This window comes from Pongo pygmaeus, chromosome 1 (genome assembly GCF_028885625.2).
Source record: "Pongo pygmaeus isolate AG05252 chromosome 1, NHGRI_mPonPyg2-v2.0_pri, whole genome shotgun sequence".
NCBI lineage: Eukaryota > Metazoa > Chordata > Mammalia > Primates > Hominidae > Pongo > Pongo pygmaeus.
Window position 1 is genome coordinate 229,171,532 of NC_072373.2, and position 22,953 is coordinate 229,194,484.

Below are 22,953 nucleotides of genomic sequence, written 5' to 3' on the forward strand. Positions count from 1 at the left end.
CAGAGGTTGCAGTGAACCGAGATCGCACCATTGCACTCCAGCCTGGGTGACAGAGCGAGACTCCGTCTCAAGAAAAAAGAACATTTTAAATGATATGATATGAAAAGTGCCACAGCCATCCCAAAGAGTTAGAAAACTCAAGCCCATGAAACGTTCCTCCTGGGAGCTGTGTCAGTGCTCACCAACATTGCCTGCTTTGCCCAAGGAACTCCTGTTGCTGAGCTCATGTGTCCATATTCAGCTGCATTTCAGGGTCACGGGCGTGGCCATCGACGTGCCAGTCTGGGTGCCGAAGCCCAGCGTGGACCTGAAGATCTGCATGTACGACCGGCTCTACCAGGACTCCGTGCTCGTGCACACGCGGTGAGCCCCCTCCTGTCCATGCACACGGGGTGACTCATGCACACGGGGTGAGCCGCTGCCTGCCTGTGCACAGGCGGTGAGCCCCCCAGTGGCCAGCGGGGACACGGCACCTGGGGCTGCCACGGCTGCTGTCCAGGCCCGGAACGTCATCCTGTGTGGCAAGGGGGTGCTTAGCAGATGTGGTTGGGGAGAGGGACCTCGGTGGGGGGTGATCCAGGATCATCTGGGAGGCACCAGTGTCATCACGGGAGGCGTCACGGGGAGGCAGGAGGCTCAGAGTCAGGCCGATTTGAAGACACCACACTGTTGGCTTCTAAGATGGAGGAAGGGCCCCGAGCCCGGGGACACTGCAGCTTCTAGAGGCTGTGAAAGGAGAGAAGAAGCCTGTCCCCTAGAGCCACACAGGGCACAGCCCTGCTCGCACCTCGCCCTTAGCTCCGTCTTGGCTTCTGACCTCCAGGACGTGGAGGGAATGAATGTACCTCTGTGGTGCGAGGCCCCTAAGCTTGGGGCAGAGTCTTTCAGCAGCCACAGGAAACACACTGCCCGCCTGGGCCCAGCCAGAGTCCTCAGCCCCTCGTGGACACAGGCAGGGTGAGCCTGGAGGAGGAAGCCTCCACTTGCAGGGTTTGGCAAGGGCTCCAGACATCAGAGCAAGCAGCCTGCCCTAAACAGCCACGCCGGTGGGAAAGCGCAGAGGGATGGCGAGGCTGGGCCTGCGGGGTTTCCATGACGGAGCCCCTGTGCCACCAGCACAAAGGAGCAGGGTGTGTGGACACAGAGGCCCCGGGCACCGGCCCCAGGCACAGCCACCTCTCCCCGGTGACCTGGGTAGGAACAGCTCCCGCGGCGCCTGCCCTCCTGCCGTCCGACTCCTGTGGGCCAGGCATGGGCCGGGAATGTGCAGCCTGCGGTGACCTGGGAGCCAGCTGCGTGTGTTAGCGTGGCTGCGGTGGAGTCTGCTCACCTCCGGCATCCATCCTACTACAGCCTCTCAATGGCCTTGGAAACTTGACAGAAAGGGCCCGGGCATGTCTGTCGGGCACTGAGGGCTGAGTGGGGCTCAGCGCTGTGGATGGTCTCCGGCTGTGGTTGTGTGAACCTCAGTGTAGCCATGTGCTCGTTTGTGTAGACTCTGGCCCCACAAGGGAACCGGAAGGCAGAGCAGCATCTGCCAGATGGGGAGGGTGCGGTCTCCGAGCACCCGGGCGCCCACCTCCCATGGGGCCCAGCAGTAGGGGTACAGAGGCCGGGGTGCCCAGACGCACTGTGGGTGGCCTCTGGGTAGTGGTCAGAGGTCAGAGGCAGGTCTGTGATGGACGGAGATGGGGCTGCCACAGCATGGGTGACTGTCGCGTGGAAGCACAGGAGGGAGGAGAGATTTCCATTGCCACACCCTCTGGGTCCCCCCTCGTGGATTGCCCGGGGCAGCTGTGGCGGGGCGGCCACACCACTGTGTTTAGCAGAGGCTCAAAGACAGGGAGGGGAGGGAGGCTTCACTGTGGGAACAGGGAGGCTCCAGGTGGTCCTGAGGAGGCTGTTGGCTTAAGGGAGCCGGAGGTAGGGACCGGACAGACGCAGGGCCTCCCAGGTGACTGGTGGGTACCTTGGCTCTCTCAGGCTCATCTTGGGTTGGAGACTGCTGTCATCACCAAGGCCTGTGGCCGTCCCAGGCCCCCCATGTGCCCTGTGCTTAAGCTGCAGGATGTGGGGACGCCCTGGGCAGGAGGCGAGCAGAGCCTTGGAGGGAGGGTTTCCACCCCTCATGTCCCCTCCAGGGCCCCGCACCCAGGGGCTGCCTGGCAGGTGCTCTTCCCGGAAAGCATCTGGTTCCCGAGAGCCCATTAGGACCATGCTTCCGTTTCGATGTGGTTATTTTTAAGAATCCTTCATCAGATTTCATTTCAGAAAAAAACAACCCTTACAAAGCAGGGCTTTGAGGACTCCGATTGTCAAGGTGCACGTGCATGGCTTGGAGTGGGTGGGCTCTGAGCACCTGTTGGGGGCTTGGGTGCTAGAAATGTTTTAATAACTCCAGGCATTGAGCACGCACAGAATCACGGCTGTGGCACCTGACCGAGTGCCCCGCAACACGCCCACAGGTCGAAAGCTGCCCTGCGCCTGAAGTTCGAGGTGTGCAAGGAGCTGAGGGCCCACCTGGAGCTCCTGCCTGAGACAGGCTACATCCAGGCACAGTCGTCCTACTCCGTGCAGCTCAAGTTCCTGCCGCGGTAGGTGCCAGGACACCAAGGCCGGGACAGGAGGATGTGGGAGGATGTGGGCTCCGAGGCGCTCCTTGCCACTGGCCACTCCTCTGTTCTCATTGCTGCCGGGATCATCAGCCTCCAGGGATGTGTTCTGAGGCAGAGGCCATGACACTGGGGGGCAGTCACAGCTGGGTCTGTGGTCCGTTTTGGTTGCTTTTGTTTAAGATGTGAGCCGAGTTGAAGTTCATTTTTTTGTACAGAGGTTTCCAATTATTCCAGCCTTGTTGTTGAAAAGATTGGGAGGCTGCCTATCTCCCATGCATGGCCCGCGGCTCTCACGGCCACTGAGGGTCTGCTACCTGCCGGGATAAGGTGGCCCAGGATAAGGCTCTGGCTTGCTACGGGTACCCTGCGGTCCGTGCACTCCCCCTCTGTCTTCCCTGTCTTCATCCCTTTCCCAGTAACTCCCTGGGGTTCTGTTTCGAGCTCAGTGCACACCTGACATTTGCTCCTTTACCTGTGTCTTGAGGGTGTCCCTGTCACCCAGCCATCCCTCGTCCAATCCAAGGTTCTTCACAGGCCTGCTGGCTGCATCCCCTGGTCTCTGCTTTTGCCAGGTGGACTTTGATTTCTGCGCTTGAACATTTGTTGTGCTTTGGAGACTGGACGTCCTGTGTCCAATCCCAGCTCCCCAGAGCTGCCCTCAGCATCCGGGCCAGGACCGAGGTCCAGACAAATGATGCTCAGTGGAGCTAGGTGGGGGAGGTGGGCGCAGCAGGCACGGACCTGGTGGGACTAGGAGGGGAACAGGGCGGAGCTGAGCTTAAAATCGGCTGCTTCCTGGACTTGCCCCCACTGGCCGCCTGTGACAGGGAGGCTGATGTTTTTCTTTCTTATTTTACTTTTCTTGATATTTCTTTCTTTCTTTCTTTCTTTCTTTTTTTTTTTTTTTTGAGACAGAGTCTCGCTGTGTCACCCAGGCTGGAGTGCAGTGGCGCTATCTCGGCTCACTGCAAGCTCCGCCTCTCAGGTTCACGCCATTCTCCTGCCTCAGCCTCCCGAGTAGCCGGGACTACAGGCGCCCGTCACCACGCCCGGCTAATTTTCTGTATTTTTTAGTAGAGTCGGGGTTTCACCGTGTTAGGCAGGATGGTCTCCATCTCCTGACCTCGTGATCCGCCCGCCTCAGCCTCCCAAAGTGCTGGGATTACAGGCGTGAGCCACTGTGCCCGGCCCTTTTCCTGATATTTCTTTAACAACATTAACTTATGTAATCAGAGATCAAACTCTGATTAAAGTGAAAATGCATTTTTAAAGGGCTTTTTAGGATTCCTTTACGATGCAAACTCCATATCAATTTGAAACATGACTATTGAATTTATTCCTGTTTATTTAAACACAGCTTTTGAGTCACAGTCACCTGTGTTGCTCGAGGGAGTGACTGGCTCCTTAGACACGCCAGAGCCCTCACGGGGCCACAGGTCCACATGCTCGCGGGTTCTGTGAGACAGCAGGAGGGCGGCGTGATGCGTCTCCCAGCGCTGATGTTTCAGAGATGCCGTAGTTCTCACAGGATGTAGAAGCACCAGTGACAGTGGGTCTTATTGTCATTTCACACAATGGAAAGAGGAAAGCACATTCGCCTCGTCCGCCTCTTTCAGACACTCCCTCCCGGAGGACGCGGGGAGGTATTTTGACAAGGAGACCCGAGTCCTGGAGGCCCCGATGACCATATGGGTGGCCGACCAGGTCTGTGTTGGGGCACTTCCCAGGGATGCTGGGCGCTCCTGGGGAGCAGGGGCTTTCCTGGGAGGCCAGGCCCGGCACCCGGGCGAGGGCCCCCAAAAGGGCTCATCCTCACTTGCCTTCCAGGAGGCGTCTAGAGGCCAGAGGGGCTTGCCTGCTGGGAGGGTGCTCATGGGCCAGAGAGAGGCCTCCGAGGCCCATCCAGGCCAGCAGGGCTGTGTCCCAGGCACCCGCACCTGCATGTGCACACATGAGGGGTGCCCCACACACTCAGCTGCACACGTCTATGTGCCCACGTGTGCCACACACAGAGACACATGCACCCCACTCCACCTGCAGCTGGCTCCCAGCTGCCACCCACCCGCAGCTCCTCCCCCCATGTCAGGGAGCGGTCACAGGGAAGTGGGTTTTATTAAAAGATGGCCTCGTCGTGTCCTGGAAACGGTGGGCCATGGCCACAGGCAGCAGCAGTGGTTGCGCCTCAGAGTTTGGGGAGCACTTGGTAAGTCTCCGAGTGGCTGCGAGGGCGCCTGTGCCCTTTGTGCCTCAGAACAAGCCAGTGGAATTCACCGTACATGCCATTGTCACCACCTCGGACCTGGAGCTCAATCCCTCGGAGGTGGATTTTGGCTACTGCACCATCTATGAGGCCATCAGGACGGAAATCAGCCTCTACAACCACTCGCTGCTGCCCCAGGAGTTTGGGTTCGTCAGGCTTCCTAAGGTACCTCCTGCAGCCAGGCCTGCGGCAAGAGGGACAAGGCGGGGAAGTCCTGGGGGCAGGATGCAGCGGCCACTGCTCCAGGATCCCCCACGCATGGGCGTGTGGCCCAACTTCCGCCTCTCAGCTGCACCCCCCAGGCCTGGGCCTCCCCACCCTGCACACTAGCCCTGAGCGTGCAGCCCAACTTCTGCCTCGGTCCTGTGCACCTCCCACGCTCCAGATCCCTCTCCCCGCTCTTCCTTCTGAAACTTTCCCCTGCTGGGGCCACACAAGGTAGCTGGGACGAGGCCCAAGCCTGGGCACCCCTCACCTTTCCCTGGGCTGCCCCGCCGCCAACATCACCATCCTCTCTCTCTCTCCCCCCCGCACACACACACACATACGCGTGCACACACATGCACATGCTCACAATTGCTCATGCACTCATACACATGCGCTCACACTCACACACTTGCTGACACACTCGTTCACAGCCACACTCTCACCCTCACATTCGCTCACACATGATCACACTAATCTCTTACTCTCACACTCACAGCCCTGCCGCACGTGTGTCCACGTGGTCTCCCCGTGACACGCCCTCAGAGCACTCTTCCATTTCCAGTTTGTGGACGTCCAGCCCAACGATGGGTTTGGGACAATCCTGCCCCTGGAAACGCTGCAGTTCTACGTGATCTTCCAGCCCACCAAGGCCGAGGAACACAGCTTCGAGCTGACCTGCAAGTCTGAGATCAACCGGTGAGCCTGCCAGGGAGAGGGGACGCAGTGGGCCTGGAGCGACCGCTCGGGAGGGGCCACCCTTCCCAGCACCACCACATCCCCGCCTCTGACCCCATCTGCCTGGCTGACCACAGGGCTGGGCTGGGCAGCACTGCCGGCCGGCAGGAACCTCAAACCTGGGTGCAGACAGGCCTGGGACCCAGGGACCCAGGCAGCCTTGAATTCTGGGCCCGCTCAGCCGTGTGTGTGTGTGTATGTCGTGGGCGTGTGTATGAGCATGTGTGTGAGGACAGGCGAGTGTGCCTGTGTGTGTATGAATGTGTGTGCGCATACAGGCGTATGTATCACTGTAGGAGTAGGTGTGAGTACATATGGGGGTGTGCGTGAGTGCGTGTTTGTCAGTGTGAGACTGTATGTGAGCCTGTGGGAGTGTGTGTGTGTGAGCATAGTGATTGTGTGAATGTGTGAATGTGTGAGTGCAGGTGTGTGAGTGTATGGGGGGTGAGTGCCTATGTGTGTGAGTATGCATATGTGGGTGTGTGAGCTTGCATGAGTGTGAGCACATGTGAGTGAACGTGTGTGTGTGTGCGCCTTGTGTGTGAGTGCATGTATGTGGGTGTGTAAGGTTGCGTGTGAGTGCATGTATGTGTGAGCATAAATGTGAATGAATGTGAGTGCTTGTATGTGTGAGTGCCTGAGTGTGCGACCATGCGTGAGTGCATGTGTGTGCATGTGTATGAGTGCATTTATGTGAGACTGTGTGCGTGCATGTGTATATACACACGTGCTGTGCAGGGCACTCCTCTGGACACGGGTGGACCTGTGTCCAGAGGTGGACCTGGTGTAAATCCCTGCGTGCTCTGAGGTCTTGTGCAACCAGCCAGTCTCTGCACCTCCCTGAGCCTGAGGGCGGGATAAGGAAGTGGTGGAGAGGGAGAGGTGAAACTGGACCCCAAGTGGTGGCCGGTGGTCCTGCGTGGGTTCTTGTTGCTGCTGGGATCATCAGTCTCCAGGGATGTGCTCTGGGGCAGAGGCCAAGACACTGGGGGGCAGTCACAGCTGGGTCTGTGGTCCGTTTTGATCGCTTTTGTTTCAGATGTGAGCCGAGTTGAGGTTCATTTTTTTGCACAGAGGCTTGCAATTATTCCAGCCTCATTGTTGAAAAGATTCCATTCTGCCCTGAATTCCTCTGTGCCTTCATCAAACAATCGCCCACATTTGGGTCCTACTGACCTGGGCCACTGGGGCCTCCCTCCATCTCTGTGGTCCTTGAAAGGTATTTATTGAAGACGCCAGATGCGTTTGTTCTGTGGAGTTGCCACAGGTGTGATGCTGTCCTGTGGTGTCAGTTCACATGTTCCTCTGTTCTGTGTTGTGGGTTCATCGGCAGCAGCACCTCTGGGCTAGTCAGGCAGCCAGACCACTTCAAAAGCCACGCTGGCTCCTTCCCCAGGGTGCGTTAATGCCCCGGCGCCTCTCCCTCAGCCGCCTTTGGTGCCCAGTGCTTTGCACCTTCCATCCGTAATCACGCCCATGTTGCAGTTTCCGACCCTGTATCACTTTCTGAACTCTTTGAGGCTCACGTGGAGTCCTTAGGCTGCAGCCTTTGATTCCTTCATAACACGCTTCCCAGTTTGCTTCACCATTTACATAAATTCCACTCCTCATTCTCTCTCATCTCATAACAATGTCACCTGTGATTCAACCATTTTCTACTGCTCATTTTCAAGTGCAATTATTTTTTTCTGAACTTTTACATTTTAATTTTTTTTTTTTTTTTTTTTTGAGACAGGGTCTTGCTCTGTCACCCAGGCTTGAATGCAAGGGGTGCAATCATGGCTCACTTCAGCCTCCACCTCCCGGGTTCAAGCGATCCTCCCACTTCAGCCTCCTGAGTGTGGCTAGGACTACAGGAACACGCCACCATGCCTGGCTAATTTTTATATTTTTTGTAGAGACGGGGTCTCACTATGTTGCCCAAGCTGGTCTTAAATTCATAGCCTCAAACGATCCTCCTGCTTCAGTCTCCCAACGTGCTGGGATGACAGGCGTGAGCCACTGTGCCCGGCTCTCCTCCTCACTCTCAGAAAGGAGCCCAGTTCGGAGAGCTTTTATTTTTTCTTTTCTTTTTTTTTTTTTTTTTTTCTTATTTGTCTTGAGACGGAGTCTCGCTCTGTCACCAGACTGGAGTGCAGTGGCATGATCTTGGCTCACTGCAACCTTTGCTTCCCGGGTTCAAGCAATTCTCCTGCCTCAGCCTCCCGAGTAGCTGGACTATAGGTGTGCACCACCATGCCCAGCTAATTTTTGTATTTTTAGTAGAGACAGGGTTTCACCGTGTTAGCCAGGATGGTCTTGATCTCTTGACCTCGTGATCCACCCGCCTCAGCCTCCCAAAGTGCTGGGATTACAGGTGTGAACCACCGCGCCCAGCCTCAGATCAGAGAGCTTTTCTTTTCTTTTTTTTCTTCTTTTTTTTTTTGAGATGGAGTGTCGCTCTTGTTGCCCAGGCTGGAGTGCAATGGCGCGATCTCGGCTCACCACAACCTCTGCCTCCCAGGTTCAAGCGATTCTCCTGCCTTAGCCTCCTGAGTAGCTGGGATTACAGGCATGCACCACCATGCCCAGATAATTGGATTTTTTGTATTTTTAGTAGTGACGGGGTTTCTCCATGTTGGTCAGGCTGGTTTCGAACTCCCAACCTCAGGTGATCTGCCCGCCTCGGCCTCCCAAAGTGCTGGGATTACAGGCGTGAGCCACCGCGCCCGGCCTCTCAGAGAGCTTTTCTAAGTCCATGGCTCCAGAGCCCCCTGCAGTTCATGCATGTGTGCGTGTGTGTGTGTGTGCGTGTGTGCGTGTGTGCGTGTGCGTGTGTGTGCGTGTGTGCGTGTGCGCGTGTGTGCGTGTGCGCGCGTGCGCGTGTGTGCGTGCGCGTGTGCGCGTGTGTGCGTGTGTGCGTGTGCGCGTGTGCGCGTGCGCGTGTGCGCGTGTGCGTGTGTGTGTGCGTGTGTGTGTGCGTGTGTGTGTGCGTGTGTGTGTGTGTGAAGTGCTAAAAACAAAAGGTCCCAACTTTCTTAGCTCTGAGTCCTCTGCTCTCTTCCTCCCTTCCATTTTCAGATAATCCACAAACTCAGAAAGCCAACATCGTGTACCCTCCACCCAAAATGCAGATCTTAGACTTTTATCCTACTTGCCTCTGATTTCTCTTTGTTGTTACAGAAACAAACATTCTCCCTCAAGTCGGAGCTGTCTTTGTTCTCCCTCCCTCCCCAGAGCCCATCACTGCCAGGAATGCCAGGGGTCACATTTTCATTATATACCTGTGTACCTATAACCTAACACACACACGTCCACACGTGTGTACCTACAACCTAACACATGTACACACGTGTGTACCTACAACCTAACACACACACGTCCACATGTGTGTACCTACAACCTAACACATGTCCACACGTGTGTACCTACAACCTAACACACGTCCACACGTGTGTACCTACAACCTAACACACACATCCACACGTGTGTACCTACAACCTAACACACGTACACACGTGTGTACTTGCAACCTAACACACACGTCCACACCTGTGTACCTACAGCCTAACACACGTACACGTGTGTACCTACAGCCTAACACACACGTACATGTGTACCTACAGCCTAACACACGTACACATGTGTGTACCTATAACCTAACACACACACGTACACACGCTTCTACACTTGCACAGATGTAGAGTGACCACCATGCTGCTGTGCCCAGCACTGAGGGGTTTCTCAGGCCGCAGGACTTTGAGTGCTGAAACTAGGAGAGCCCCACGCAGACCGGGACCTCATGTCGGTGGCCTCAGACCCCCGCCGCTGGTCTGGATTTTGCTTGTCTCCCCTCAGCCTGGGTATTTTTGTGACTGACCCTCATGGGCACCACCAAAGGCTCCATGTTGGACCCATCAGGTTTGAGGCCTGCGGGCTGTCAGAGCAGCACCTCGTGGGAAGCTTCTAGCTCTAAACGCAGATATTAGAAAAGAGGGTTTGAAAATCAACCATCTAAGCTTCCTTTTCAAGAATTAGGAAAAGAACACAGGAAATTAAACCCAAAGAGAGTAGAAGAAAGGCATAATAAAAGTAAAAGTGGAAGTCAACGAAATAGAAATGCAATATTCAACAGAGAAAAACAACAAACTAAAAGTCTTTCTTGTACAATTTAATAAAATTCATTACCCCTAGCAAGACCAATCAGGATAAAAAGAGAAAACACAAACCATCAATATCAGGAGCGAAAGGGAACATCACTACAGACCCTAACAAATATCAAAACGATAAGAAGAGAACATGATGAACAGCTTTACACCAGGGAACCTGACAATTTCGAGGAAATGGACAAATTCCTCAAAATACACAACTGACACAAGAAAAATATAGAAATACCTGAATAGTTGGGCCGGGCGCGGTGGCTCACGCCTGTAATCCCAGCACTTTGGGAGGCCGAGGTGGGCGGATCACCTGAGGTCAGGAGTTTGAGACCAGCCTGGCCAACATGGTGAAACCCTGTCTCTACTAAAAATGCAAAAATTAGCCAGGTAAGGTGGTGCACACCTGTAATCCCAGCTACTCTCCTGAAGCAGGAGAGTCACTTGAACCCGGGAGGTAGAGCTTGCAGTGAGCCAAGATTGCACCACTGCACTAAGCCTGGGCGACAGAGCGAGACTCCATCTCAAAAAAAAAAGTCGGGCACGGTGGCTCCCACCTGTAATCCCAGCACTTTGGGAGGCCAAGGCGGTTGGATCACGAGGTCAGGAGATCGAGACCATCCTGCTTAACACGTTGAAACCCCGTCTCTACTAAAAATACAAAAAAATTAGCCGGGCGTAGTGGCGGGCGCCTGTAGTCCCAGCTACTTGGGAGGCTGAGGCAGGAGAATGGCGTGAACCCTGGAGACGGAGGTTGCAGTGAGCCGAGATCACGCCACTGCACTCCAGCCTGGGTGACAGAGCGAGACTCCATCTCAAAAAAAAAAAAAGGTCGGGCACAGTGGCTCACGCCTGTAATCCCAACACTTTAGGAGGCCGAGGCAGGCGGATCACGAGGTCAGGAGATCGAGACCATCTTAGCTAACACAGTGAAACACCATCGCTACTAAAAATAAAAAAAATTAGCCGGGTGTGGTGGTGGGTGCCTGTAATCCTAGCTACTTGGGAGGCTGAGGCAGGAGAATCATTGAACCCGGGAGGCGGAGGTTGCAGTGAGCTGAGATCACGCCACTGCTCTCCAGCCTGGGCAACAGAGCGAGATTCTGTCTCAAAAAAGAAAAGAAAAGAAAAGAAAAAAATTGACTACTAATAATAATCAATAACATCTCCACTCAAAAATAATTTTAGTGAGTGCTGGGCACCACGGCCGTAATCCCAGCACTTTGGGAGGCTGAAACAGGAGGATCACTTGAGTCCAGGAATTTGAGACCAGCCTGGGCAACACCCCATCACTACATTTTTTTTTTTTGAGACGAAGTCTCGCTCTGTCGCCCAGGCTGGAGTGCAGTGGCATGATCTCAGCTCACTGCAAGCTCCGCCTCCTGGGTTCACGCCATTCTCCTGCCTCAGCCTCCCAAATAGCTGGGACTACAGGTGCCGCCACCACGCCTGGCTAATTTTTTTGTATTTTTAGTAGAGACGGGGTTTCACCGTGTTAGCCAGGATGGTCTCGATCTCCTGACCTCGTGATCCGCCCGCCTCGGCCTTCCAAAGTGCTGGGATTACAGGCATGAGCCACCTCGCTCGGCCTACATTTTTCTGAATTTTTTTAAGTTTTTTTTTTTTTTTTTTGAGACGGGAGTGTCACTCTGTCACCCAGACTGGAGTGCAGTGGGGCAACCTCGGCTCACCACAACCTCCACCTCCTAGGTTCATGCCATTCTCCTGCCTCAGCCTCCAAAGTAGCTGGGACTACAGACGCCCGCCACCACACCTGGCTAATTTTTTGTATTTTTTAGTAGAGACAGAGTTTCACCGTATTAGCCAGGATGGTCTCGATCTCCTGACCTCGTGATCCACCCGCCTTGGCCTCCCAAAGTGCTGGGATTACAGGCATGAGCCACCAACCCCGGCCTTTTTAAAGAATTTTTTAAAGCATTTAGAGCCTGTGGTCACAGGACATAAAAATATGTATTTGAATATTACAGCATATGAATGAACACTTTCTGTTACTGACAAATGTGATAGGAGTATTGTCCTTCACAGCATAAAATATATACAATTAGGACAAAAATCAATGGGGAAAGTACAGTGGAAATAGGCATTCGAGGAAAATATGAAATGTGAAGTTTCCAATGGTTAAAATAACCAGGTCCTGGCGTCTTTTCAATGGATGGTGGCAGGAATCAACTTGCCCATAATGGGCCTCATAGACACCTCTGCTTACATTTAGAGAAAGAGATCCGTTTTTAAAACGTTTTTAAAATGTCAATAAATATTGAACAAAATAAGCTAGAAATTTCCTTTGCAACTTCCTTTGCAACTATTAAACTTGTTGCCAGGACACAGTGGCACGCATCTGCAGTCCCAGCTACTTGGGAGGCTGAGGCAGGAGGACCCCTTGAACCAGGAGTTCGAGGCTACAGTGAGCTGTCGTGGTGCCACTGCACTCCAGCCTAGGGCAACAGAGCGAGACTCCATCTCTATTTATAAATGAATAAATATGTTTTAAAATTTTTAGCTACCCACCTAAAACGTGCACAAGGATACGCTGTATTTTCGAAATTTGTTAACGGCGCAGTGACCCCCTGGGCTGCAGGAACATGCATGTCCCTGTGAGCCTCACCCAGGGCTTGTCCTCCACCCAGCAGCCCCTGCGCCTGCTGCAGAGGGACACAGACGCCCTGCACGGCTGAGGGCCTCCCATGCTGCTGCTTGCAGGTGCTTCAAGCTGTCTTGCCGGGCTGTAGGCGTCCACCCACCCCTGGAGCTGTCCCACTACCAGATCAAGTTTGCGGCCACGGCCCTATACGACACCTCCGTGGCTACGGTGTACGTCATCAACTCTCACCTGAGCATGAGCTCGCGGACCCACTCCAAGCCCCGCATTGGCTCAGAAGACGCCTCTCCCGTGGGGCCCACGTCTTTCGAGTTCCTGCTGCCCCCAGACTCGCCTATCACCATCTCACCCTCGGTGGGGACCGTGTGGCCAGGAAAGGTGGGTGGGGGCCCCACACGCAGGCTGGGAAGCAGGGGCTCCACGCCACCTGCATTTACCCCCGGGGTGTCTGGCTCTGCCCACCCTTAATCACAGGGTTTCAACCCGGAGAACACGGGCGGGAGTGAACCCGACCCTCATCAGACCCAAGCAGGGCCGAGGAAGGCTCCATGGTCAATGTGCATGGGGGCCCAGGGCCACCCCCGTCAGGGGGGGTCACAGTGCCCTTGGTCCAGCCTGACCCCGAGAGGCAGGAGCTCCCCAGGCTGCTGGCCTGGCCGGAACCCAGCCGGGGCTCCCAGGTTGAGACTGGGGAAGGCTGTGTAGTCCTTTGCACCTGCGGACCTCGCAGGCCGACTGGGAGCAGAGGGCGTCGGCCACTCCCACCCAGCACTCTACCTTTCCTGCAGAGCAGAAAGCTTGGGGCCTGGCAGGGCCTTCGGGTGACCCTGAGGGCTGCCGAAGGCCTAAGTGAGGAGGAGAATGTGAGGGACAGTTGGCTCACATGGGATTTCAATGAATGCAGTGATTCGAAATGCATTTCATTCAACTTAGCAAAAGCCACTTGGTGATGGTTCTCACCCCCACACACATTACTGCAGATGCAGCTCTCCCCTCCCTCCCCTACCCTCTCCCCTCACTCCCTCCCTACCCTCTCCCCTCCCTCCCTCCCTCCCGTACCATTTCCCCTCCTTCACTCCCCTACCCCCTCCCCTTCCTCCCCTCTCCCCTCCCTCCCCTTTCCACTCCCTCCCCTCTCTCCCTCCCCTCTCCCCTCCTCTACCTCCCTCCCCTACCTTTTCCCCTCCCTCCCTCCCCCATCCTCTCCCCTCCCTCTCCCATCCTCTCCCCTCCCTCCCCCACCCTCTCCCCTGCCTCCCTCTCCTCACCCCTCCCTCCTCTACCTCTCCCCTCCCTCCCTCCCCCCCCACCCTCTCCCTTCCCTGCCTCCCTCCCTACCCTACCCTCTCCCCTCCCTCTGGCCCCTCACCATCTCCCCCCTCCCTCCCCCCCCATGCTTTCCTCTCCCTCCCCTACCCTCTCCCCTCCTTCTCTCCCTCCCTACTATTCTACCCTCTCCCTCCCTCTCTCCCCTCACCATTTCCCCTCCTTCCCTCCCCCACCCTCTCCCCTCCCCCCACCCTCTCCCCTCCCCCCACCCTCTCCCCTCCCCCCACCCTCTCCCCTCCCCCCCACCCTCTCCCCTCCCTCCATCCCTCCCCTGCCCTCTTCCCTCCCTTCCTCCCTCCCCTCACCCTATCCTCTCCCTCCCTCCCATACCCTCTTCCCACCATCCCCTACCCTCTCCCCTCCCTCCCTTCCCCCACCCTCTCCTGTCCCTCCATCTCTCCCCCACCCTCTTTCCTCCCTCCCTCCTCCACCCTCTCCCCTCCCTTCCCTCACCCTCTCTCCTCCCTCCCCTCACCCTCTCCCCCCTCCCCCCACCATCTCCCCTCCCTCCCTCCCCCCACCCTCTCCCCTCCCTCCTTCCCCTCACCCTCTCCTGTCCCTCCTTCCCCTACCCTCTCCCCTCTCTCCCTCCCCTATCCTCTTCCCTCCCTCCCCTCACCATCTCCCCTCCCTCCTTCCCCCCACCCTCTCTCCCTTCCCTCCCTTCCCCCACCCTCTCTCCTCCCACCCCAGCCCTGTCCCCTCTCCCTACCCTCTCCCCCACCCGCACCATGTCGCCCCCAACCCCACACTGCACACTGCCTGTGGGCTCTGTCATGGAAGGACCCTTCTGTGGGAAGCCATTTCCAAAATGGAGGCTCCTTGGAAAAGCTGGTAGGGACAGGTTAGGGTGTGGGACTCGCCCGTAAAACTCAAGGAAAGGGCAGGCTCAGCTGTCGCTGCTGCCCCATGGACAGGGGACCTGGTCCCGGCCTGTCCAGGACTCTACTGTCAGCACCTCCAATCACGGGACCCCCACCCTGCATGGCCAGAGGGCTTGGTGCTCACGCCTGCAGCCCGCCCCCGCTTCCTGGAGGACAGAGGTCAGGGAGGGCCTTCCTGAAGGGGCACGCAGGCTGAAATCTCAAGGGGGAGGTGACCTTGAGGGGAGTCCACGGGCGGAGGACGGTAGAGTGCCAGCAGGGGCTCCTGGGGGGTGGAGGGAGGTGGCAGCCCCTGTGCTCACCCTGGTCTCTCCTCAGAGGTGCCTGGTCCAGGTGGCCTTCCGGCCCGTGCTGCCCGAGAAGCTGATCCGCCAGGAAGCCCTCCCACTCCTGAACAGAGAAATGGAGACCAAATCTGTGCGTGGGGCCTGGGAAGGAGGGGCGTGGGTCGGGGAAGGTCCTGTTGCGGGAACAAACTCTACCGCCCCGGCCAGGTGCCGGGAGCACAGGGTAGACGTTTCCCAAGCAATGCACATGTCAAGCTGTATCTGAGAGCTTAAAAAGCTTGCTCACCAAGACCCTCTCGCCTCTCTGGAAGGCACTACCAGGCGGGAGCAGGGAAGGGTGGGCTCTGGAGGTGGGGGCAGTAGGGGCTGTGACCCAGGGGTGCGGCGGTTGCAATGAAGGGCCCCTCCAACAACCTGGAGGCCCCGGGAGGCGCACCTGAAACACGGAGTGTCCTGCAGAATCTGCCCCACAAGTGCCGGCCCTGGAGGTGGCCTCGAGGCTCCTGCCACACTCCAGATGCGCCCTTCCCGGCCTGGTTTCCTCCCAAGTGTTTGCCTTTCCCAGCCTGGGTTTCTCCTGGGCGTGCACACGAGGGGAAGCACTTGCCTTCGGCCTTCCGCGGTGAAGATGGGGGAAGGCACCAGGGTGGGGACTCCGGTTCTGGCCGCCTCCTCACTCCTTCGTGCCTCGGTTTATCCTCTGGTGAAGCAGATGCTGCAGTCTGTGAGCAGCTCTGTGGGGGTCTGTGTGCCCCTCCGCACTGGCTACTGTCTTCCTCTGGAGCCGGTCGGCTTTTGCATCCCCATACAATCCAAACTGGGGCTCCCGCGGTTCCTGCACTGGCCGTAGAGGAGCCACAGGGTGCAGCTGGCTCTTTAGGGCCCTGCATAGCCCCGCAGCCAGTCGCTTCCCCCACAGTTCCGAAAGGATATGGCCCCCCAGAGGAAAGACCTGCATAGACTGTCATTCTCCGTTCTTCGAGCGCAGAACCGCGACAAGCTGTTCAAAGTCTCTGTCCCCCACGTCCTGGAGATGCAGAAGCGGGAGCTGAAGCCCAGGTGGGTCCGGGAGGGGCTGCCCCACCTGCTTCCTTCCAGGCCCCTCTGGTGGGACCCACTGTGGCCCCTGTGGAGAGTCCCCTCCCTACAGACTGCCCGGAATGACCCGCGTGGCTGGAAGGACGGACGGCTTCAGACACAGCTGGATCCAGGTGCTGCCTTCCTGGGACCTGCCCACCCCATTCCCCCAGGCCTGACACCCCTGCACACAGCCTCAATCCACGGGTGGGGAGCAAAGCCACCACCCCCCACCCAGCCCCCCTGGGTGCAGAATGAGCCCTGGGAAAGCTCTGATGGGTGCCTGTGGCCCCAGGAAGGAACATGGCTCTCTAGCCAGGGGCCAAAGGCACCTGCCCCAACCCCTAGCCTCCAGCGACCAGCTGACGAGGACCTGAAGTGAGCGACGAGGCCCCCACAGGAGCCAGAGAAGGGTGGAAAAGCCAGCTTGTCAGGCACAACTGGGACAGCCACTGCCTGGGACCCTGGGACCCTGAGGCAGAGCCGCAGGTCCAGCCTGGGCCGATGGTGGGTGGGGGCAAGGCAGGAGTGCACGCCTCTGACTTCCTTCTAGTTCCGACGAGTACCAGGCTGCCCGAGCCACCCTGGTCAGAGCGTTCCAGGCGAAGTTTGACACATTTGTAGTTCCCTGTGTTGTTGCCAGTGGCGACATCAAAGACAGGAAGGGGTCAGAACCCCTGAGCTTCAGGTACGGGGTGCTCTGGCCAGAATGGGGTGTGGTCAGCCGCAAACGTGCTGTCCCTCTGCTACTGCCCGACTCTGGGGCCTGGGTGGGCAGGGGGCTGCCCACCCTGCCCTCAGCATACCCTTCCTATCCCAGCCCCCACAACACCCTGTACCTGGAGCTGTGGTGCCCGACGGTGGCACCATCTGTTGTGGTGACATCCCATAAAGGCAAGACCATCTTTAACTTCGGCGACGTCGCTGTGGGTGAGACGCTAAGCCCCACACACACCTCCACCCCGGTGCCCAGGCACACCCACGCCTCCCCCAGCCCCATGGCCCACCCCTGGCAGAGGTGCTCCCTGGGGCCTGGGGCTGTGGCCTGATGCTCCCTGCCCCATTTCAGGGCACCGCAGTATCAAGAAGGTCTCCATCCAGAACGTCTCTCTCGAGGATCTGACCGTGTCCTTGTCCACCCAGCTCAGGCGGCTGCGGGGTGGGAGCAGGGACGGGGGAGGGCGTGGTAGAGCCTGCAGACACCCGTATCCCCTCCTTGACGTGGACCCTCAGCTGGACTTCTCCCTGCTGAACCCCAACGGCCCCTTTGTCCTGCTGAACCACTCCAGCCTGCTGCGTGCGGGTGAGACCCAGGTCCTGGTGCTGTCCTTCTCTCCCCACGAGAGCATCCTGGTGAGTACCAGGCCCACCCCCACCGCACTGCGGCCCAAGGCTCCCCACACTGCAGGACAAAGGCGCTGGCCGGGCCGGGCATCACCTGTGCTCAGGCCCGGAACTGACCAAGCCTGGGTCTGCGAGCAGCCTGGCCCCCAGGCCCTCACACCAGCCGCCAAGTGAGCGGAGCTGACGGAGCCCTCCCAGCGCTGTCTCAACTCCGGCATTGAGAACCCACTGCCCCTGAGGCAGAGCTCCCCTCGTGGCTCCAGCAGACATCTGTTCCTAGCTGAGGGATGTGGTCTCTTCAGGCTCAAGAAACACTGGACATCATCACCAAGAGAGGCACACTCACCCTCACCCTCGTGGGCACTGGCGTGGCGTCCATGATCACGTGCTCCATTGAAGGCAGCGTCCTCAACATGGGCTATGTGATTGCCGGAGAGTCTGTGTCCTCAGGCTTCAAGGTGAAGCACACGTGGGCCCTGGTGCTGGCTCCAGCCTCCCAGGAGGGGTTTCCACCAGGCAGGACTCAGGCCAGCTGTCAAAGTGACCCGTGGGTCGGAGAGCCCGTGGGGACACTGGTGGCCCCCTCTACCCCTCGTCTACACAGCTGCCGCCTCTGCTGCCCTCTCCTGCAGGGAACACGGGGCCTTTCTCTGGGGAGGCTGCAGATGTCCCCTAGTCCTCCCCACCTCCCTGTCCTCCTTGGCACTCCCTGTCCCTCCTCCTCAGCCCCTGCACAGAGCTCCCCCCACCCACCACCCCCTGCCCTGCTACTTGAACTCACTCCTTTGGAGCTCAGCTCAGCCACCCAGGGGCAAGGGTTTGCAGCCCTCTGCGGTGAGCCGCACTGCCCTGCATGCCCTCATGCCTTCGCACTGCCCCGCGTGCCCTCATGCCTTCGCACTGCCCCGCGTGCCCTCATGCCTTCGCACTGCCCCGCGTGCCCTCATGCCTTCGCACTGCCCCGCGTGCCCTCATGCCTTCGCACTGCCCCGCGTGCCCTCATGCCTTCGCACTGCCCCGCGTGCCCTCATGCCTTCGCACTGCCCCGTGTGCCCTAATGCCTTCGCACTGCCCCGTGTGCCCTCCTGCCTTCGCACTGCCCTGTGTGCCCTCATGCCTTCGCACCAGCATGTGCCCTCATGCTTTCGCACCAGTGTGTGCCCTCATGCCTTTGCACCAGCGTGTGCCCTCATGCCTTCGCACCAGTGTGTGCCCTCATGCCTTCGCACTGCCCTGTGTGCCCTCATGCCTTCGCACTGCTCTGTGTGCCCTCATGCCTTCGCATGAGCGTGGGTCTGGGAGGGACACCTGCTTCTCCACCTAGCTCATGGCAGGTCCTGGAGGCAGGGCCTGAGACGGGCGTTGCATGGAGAAAGGGTGCTCTAAGGAGAGGGGATGAAGGCAGGGAGGACACAGGCGGGGACGTGGGTTCAACTAAGCTGGGCCTGAGCAAGACTCAGGTGCCCTGAAGGACAGGTGGCACCTCAGAGCTGTCCACGCGCCCTAGGCAGGGAAGCTGAGCCCCAGCCTAGCAAAGGCTGATGAGAGGCTGGAAGAAGGGATGTTGGCACACAGCTCAATAAACTGCCACGTGTGCTGGCGTCATCAGGCCACCTGGGTCCCCACCTGGGTGTGGCATCATAGCAGCAGCCAAGTCCTGGGCACTGACGACAGGAAGGGGGCAGCCGGGCAGGGGCTGGCGGGCGGTGACTGCGGCCCGCTCTCTGCAGCTGCAGAACAACTCTCTGCTCCCCATCAAGTTCTCCATGCACCTGGAGAGCCTCTCCAGCACCCGGGGCCGGGGCCAGCAGCAGCTGCCGCAGTTCCTCAGCTCACCCTCCCAGAGGACGGAGGTGGTCGGTGAGCTGAGGGGGTGGGCGATGAGCTGGGGGAGTGGGCGGTGGGCTGGAGGGGGACGGTTGGTGAGATCGGGGGCTGGGCAATGAGGTGGGGTGCGGGCGGTGAGCTGGTGGGGGCGGGTGGTGAGCTGGAGGGGGGTGGTTGGTGAGATGGAGGGGTGGGCGGTGTGCCGGGGAGGGGACGGCTGGTGAGATGGGGGGCTGGGCGGTGAGCTGGGGGGTGGGCAGTGAGCTGGAGGGGGCGGTGAGCTGGGGGGGCGGTTGGTAAGCTGGGGAAGGCAGTTGGTGAGCTGGGGGGGCGGTGAGCTGGGGGGCAGTTGGTGAGCTGGGGGATGGGCAGTGAGCTGGGGGGGGCGGTTGGTGAGCTGGGGGGGCGGTTGGTGACCTGGGGGGTGGTTGGTGAGATGGGGGGCCGTTGGTGAGCTGGGGGGGCAGTGAGCTGGGGGGGCAGTGAGATGAGGGGGGGCAGTGAGATGGGGGGCGGTTGGTGAGCTGGGGGGCGGTGAGCTGGGGGGGCGGTGAGCTGGGGGGCGGTGAGATGGGGGGCAGTGAGATGGGGGGCAGTGAGATGGGGGCGGTTGGTGAGCTGGGGGGCAGTGAGCTGGGGGGGCAGTGAGCTGGGGGGGCAGTGAGCTGGGGGGACAGTGAGCTGGGGGGGCAGTGAGCTGGGGGGGACAGTGAGCTGGGGGGGACAGTGAGCTGGGGGGGCAGTGAGCTGGGGGGGCAGTGAGCTGGGGGCGCAGTGAGCTGGGGGGCGCAGTGAGCTGGGGGGGACAGTGAGCTGGGGGGGGCAGTGAGCGGGGGGGGCAGTGAGCGGGGGGGCAGTGAGCTGGGGGGGCAGTGAGCTGGGGGGGCAGTGAGCGGGGGGGCAGGGAGCTGGGGGGGACAGTGAGCTGGGGGGGACAGTGAGCTGGGGGGGGACAGTGAGCTGGGGGGGACAGTGAGCTGGGGGGGACAGTGAGCTGGGGGGGACAGTGAGCTGGGGGGGCAGTGAGCTGGGGGGACAGTGAGCTGGGGGGGACAGTGAGCGGGGGGGGCAGTGAGCGGGGGGGGACAGTGAGCTGGGCGGGACAGTGAGCTGGGGGGGACAGTGAGATGGGGGGGACAGTGAGATGGGGGGCGCTTGGATCCATGGGAGGAGTGGGGGAGTGGGGGGCGCAAGGCCATTGGGGGGACCGGGCAGGACAGGGGCTCTGCGGGGGGCGGGCAGGGTGCAGAACTCTATGCAGCAAGGCTTGGAGGGCAGACAGTGATTGCAGGTGGAGAAGGCCAAACTGCACCCCACCCTACCCACAGGGACGCAGAATCTCAATGGTCAGAGCGTGTTCAGCGTGGCCCCGGTCAAGGGCGTTATGGACCCCGGGAAGACGCAGGACTTCACTGTCACCTTCAGCCCCGACCACGAGAGCCTCTACTTCTCCGACAGGCTCCAGGTGGTGCTCTTTGAAAAGGTGCGGCTCTGGCTCTGCAAGCTCAGCCCGGCCCGGCCCTGGCCCCACCCAGAGCCTTGCCTTTCTCTGCACTGCCCCACTTTGGAGGCCCTGAGGGTACCATGGCTGGGGGACTCAGCACCACACTGAAGGCGGTCAGTGGAGAGACCAGAGTCCAGGGCCCCACGGGGCCCCCAGGCTGTCCCTGCCTCCTTCCCTGAGCCAGCCCAGCTCTCACCAGCAGGGCCCCTGCCGCGGAGCTTCGGGGACAAGGCCACTCCACTTCTTGTCCCCAGAAAATCTCCCACCAGATCCTGCTGAAGGGTGCCGCCTGTGAGCACATGATGTTTGTGGAGGGCGGCGACCCCCTGGACGTGCCCGTGGAGTCTCTGACAGCGATCCCTGTATTTGACCCCAGGCACAGAGAGGGTGAGCCCCTCCCCAGGGAGGGAACAGACACGGGGCCTCCCGGTGCCCCATCCCGTGGATGGGGGCCCCGAGACTCAGCGGAGCAGGGCAGGGATTCCCAGTCTTCTACCCCAGAGCCAGGCAGGACAGCCACTGCTAACCAGAGTTCAGGAGTTCAGCTGCAGCCTCACCCCATGCCTCAGCCTGACCCTGAACAGCTCCCCTGGCCACACCCCTCCAGCCAGCTCCCGGCCAGGCCCTCCCTCTCCAGAAGCTGAGGAGCTGAGGCCCATCCTGGTGACCCTAGACTACATCCAGTTTGACACAGACACGCCAGCCCCACCTGCCACCCGAGAGCTGCAGGTGGGCTGTATCCGGACCACCCAGCCATCTCCAAAGAAGGTGCCCACAGCACTGCCCCTGGGGACACCAGGCAGCCCCCTTGGCCTCCCCTGCCCTGGGCAGGCCTGACCCTCCTGGCCTTGCCCCTCACCGGGCTTGTCCCGACAGCCGGGCTTTTCTCGGACTTCCTGTGGCAGGTGTGGGGTGGGCAGCCTGCTGGTCAGAGCTGGGAGGGTGAGTGGAGCTGGGCACCCTCACCCCTAGTCCCACTGCTGCTGGGAGCGGTGCCTGGTTACCAGCCTACAGGAGCCCCATACCCCACAGACTGTTGAGTTCAGCATGGATAGCGTCGCATCCCTGCAGCACAAGGGTTTCTCCATTGAGCCCTCCAGGGGCTCCGTGGAGCGCGGCCAGACGAAGACCATCAGCATCTCCTGGGTGCCACCTGCGGACTTTGATGTGGGTGCCTTTGGGCTCCAGGCCAGGGAGCCCTGGGAACGCCAAAGGCTGGGTGGGCTGACACCCCTGCCCAGTCCCAGGGGAGGAGGTGGCCGTGGAGGACCCAGGGGAGTCAGGTGGGCAGGGCAGGGGGAAGACAGCAGATCTCCTCTGGGTGCCCACTGGCTGAAAGCCTCTTCTCCCCTCCCCTCCTGTTCCAGCCAGACCACCCACTCATGGTGTCGGCCCTGCTGCAGCTAAGGGGGGATGTGAAGGAGACCTACAAGGTCATCTTTGTAGCCCAGGTGGTGACCGGCCCCTAAGCCTCTGCACAGAGCACCCTCGGGCCCTCCTGTCCACCCTCAAAGCCCTCCCCAGGCTGAGGGCCAGGTCATACTACCCTAGAGCCTGGGACCCGGCCATCCTCTGCCAGACAGATTCCAGTAGGCCGCCCTCCACATGGTGCCACGGCCACTTCCTGCTGCCCTGGACCCCGCAAGCCCAGGGACATCCAAGAGCACCCCTCCTGAGACCCCAGACTCAGAAGCAGCGAGAAGGCCAGGCCAGCCCACAGCCATCCTAGCCAGAGCCCCTCAGAGCCCCCAGCCCCCAGGAGAGCCCTCCACAGCCTGTCAATAAATTTTCTGTAGGCCAACACGTGCAGCCTGCAGTGTGGGTGACAGCAGGTTATTCCCTGGGGTGAGCACAGAATGGGAAGTGGGGACAGAGCCCTGGGGAAGCAGCCCCTCCCCTCACAGCCATGAAACCCACTTTGCCTGGCAAGGGCCTCCTAGAGCAGGGCCATCCTGCAGGACACCTGTGGGGAGGCCACCCTGACCCAAATTCAAGGAGAGCCCCCAAGCCTGGCTTCCTGAGCAGCAGCAGGCAGCCCAGAGGGCCGGGGTTCAGCCAGAGCTGAGGCTGACCCAGAACCGAGGGGCCCTGGGTGGTGGGGAGGGCAGGGCTCCAAAGCCCAGGGCAG

The 22,953-nt window shown here is 59.5% G+C and overlaps 1 protein-coding gene across 10 annotated transcripts in view; it reads left to right on the forward strand.

Moving 5' to 3' along the window:
* The window catches only part of CFAP74 (cilia and flagella associated protein 74), an 82,165-nt gene extending 59,239 nt beyond the window's left edge, over window positions 1-22,926 (forward strand). For 3 of the 10 annotated variants that reach the window (XM_054444305.2, XM_054444319.2, XM_063660465.1), the window contains 18 exons: window positions 242-363; window positions 2,466-2,594; window positions 4,232-4,319; window positions 4,867-5,040; window positions 5,645-5,778; window positions 12,675-12,951; window positions 15,105-15,203; window positions 15,993-16,132; window positions 16,704-16,838; window positions 16,971-17,080; window positions 17,220-17,275; window positions 17,384-17,503; window positions 17,797-17,952; window positions 19,225-19,354; window positions 20,650-20,804; window positions 21,080-21,212; window positions 21,433-21,593; window positions 21,858-22,926. In XM_054444305.2, coding sequence (XP_054300280.1) covers window positions 242-363; window positions 2,466-2,594; window positions 4,232-4,319; window positions 4,867-5,040; window positions 5,645-5,778; window positions 12,675-12,951; window positions 15,105-15,203; window positions 15,993-16,132; window positions 16,704-16,838; window positions 16,971-17,080; window positions 17,220-17,275; window positions 17,384-17,503; window positions 17,797-17,952; window positions 19,225-19,354; window positions 20,650-20,804; window positions 21,080-21,212; window positions 21,433-21,593; window positions 21,858-22,232 — 2,694 coding nt within the window. In that variant the 3' untranslated portion in view covers window positions 22,233-22,926. The remainder of the gene's footprint in view (window positions 1-241; window positions 364-2,465; window positions 2,595-4,231; window positions 4,320-4,866; window positions 5,041-5,644; window positions 5,779-12,674; window positions 12,952-15,104; window positions 15,204-15,992; window positions 16,133-16,703; window positions 16,839-16,970; window positions 17,081-17,219; window positions 17,276-17,383; window positions 17,504-17,796; window positions 17,953-19,224; window positions 19,355-20,649; window positions 20,805-21,079; window positions 21,213-21,432; window positions 21,594-21,857) is intronic. The other 7 variants (XM_054444327.2, XM_054444340.2, XM_054444331.2 and 4 more) reach the window with 7 other exon arrangements.
* The last annotated feature ends 27 nt before the right edge of the window (window positions 22,927-22,953 follow it).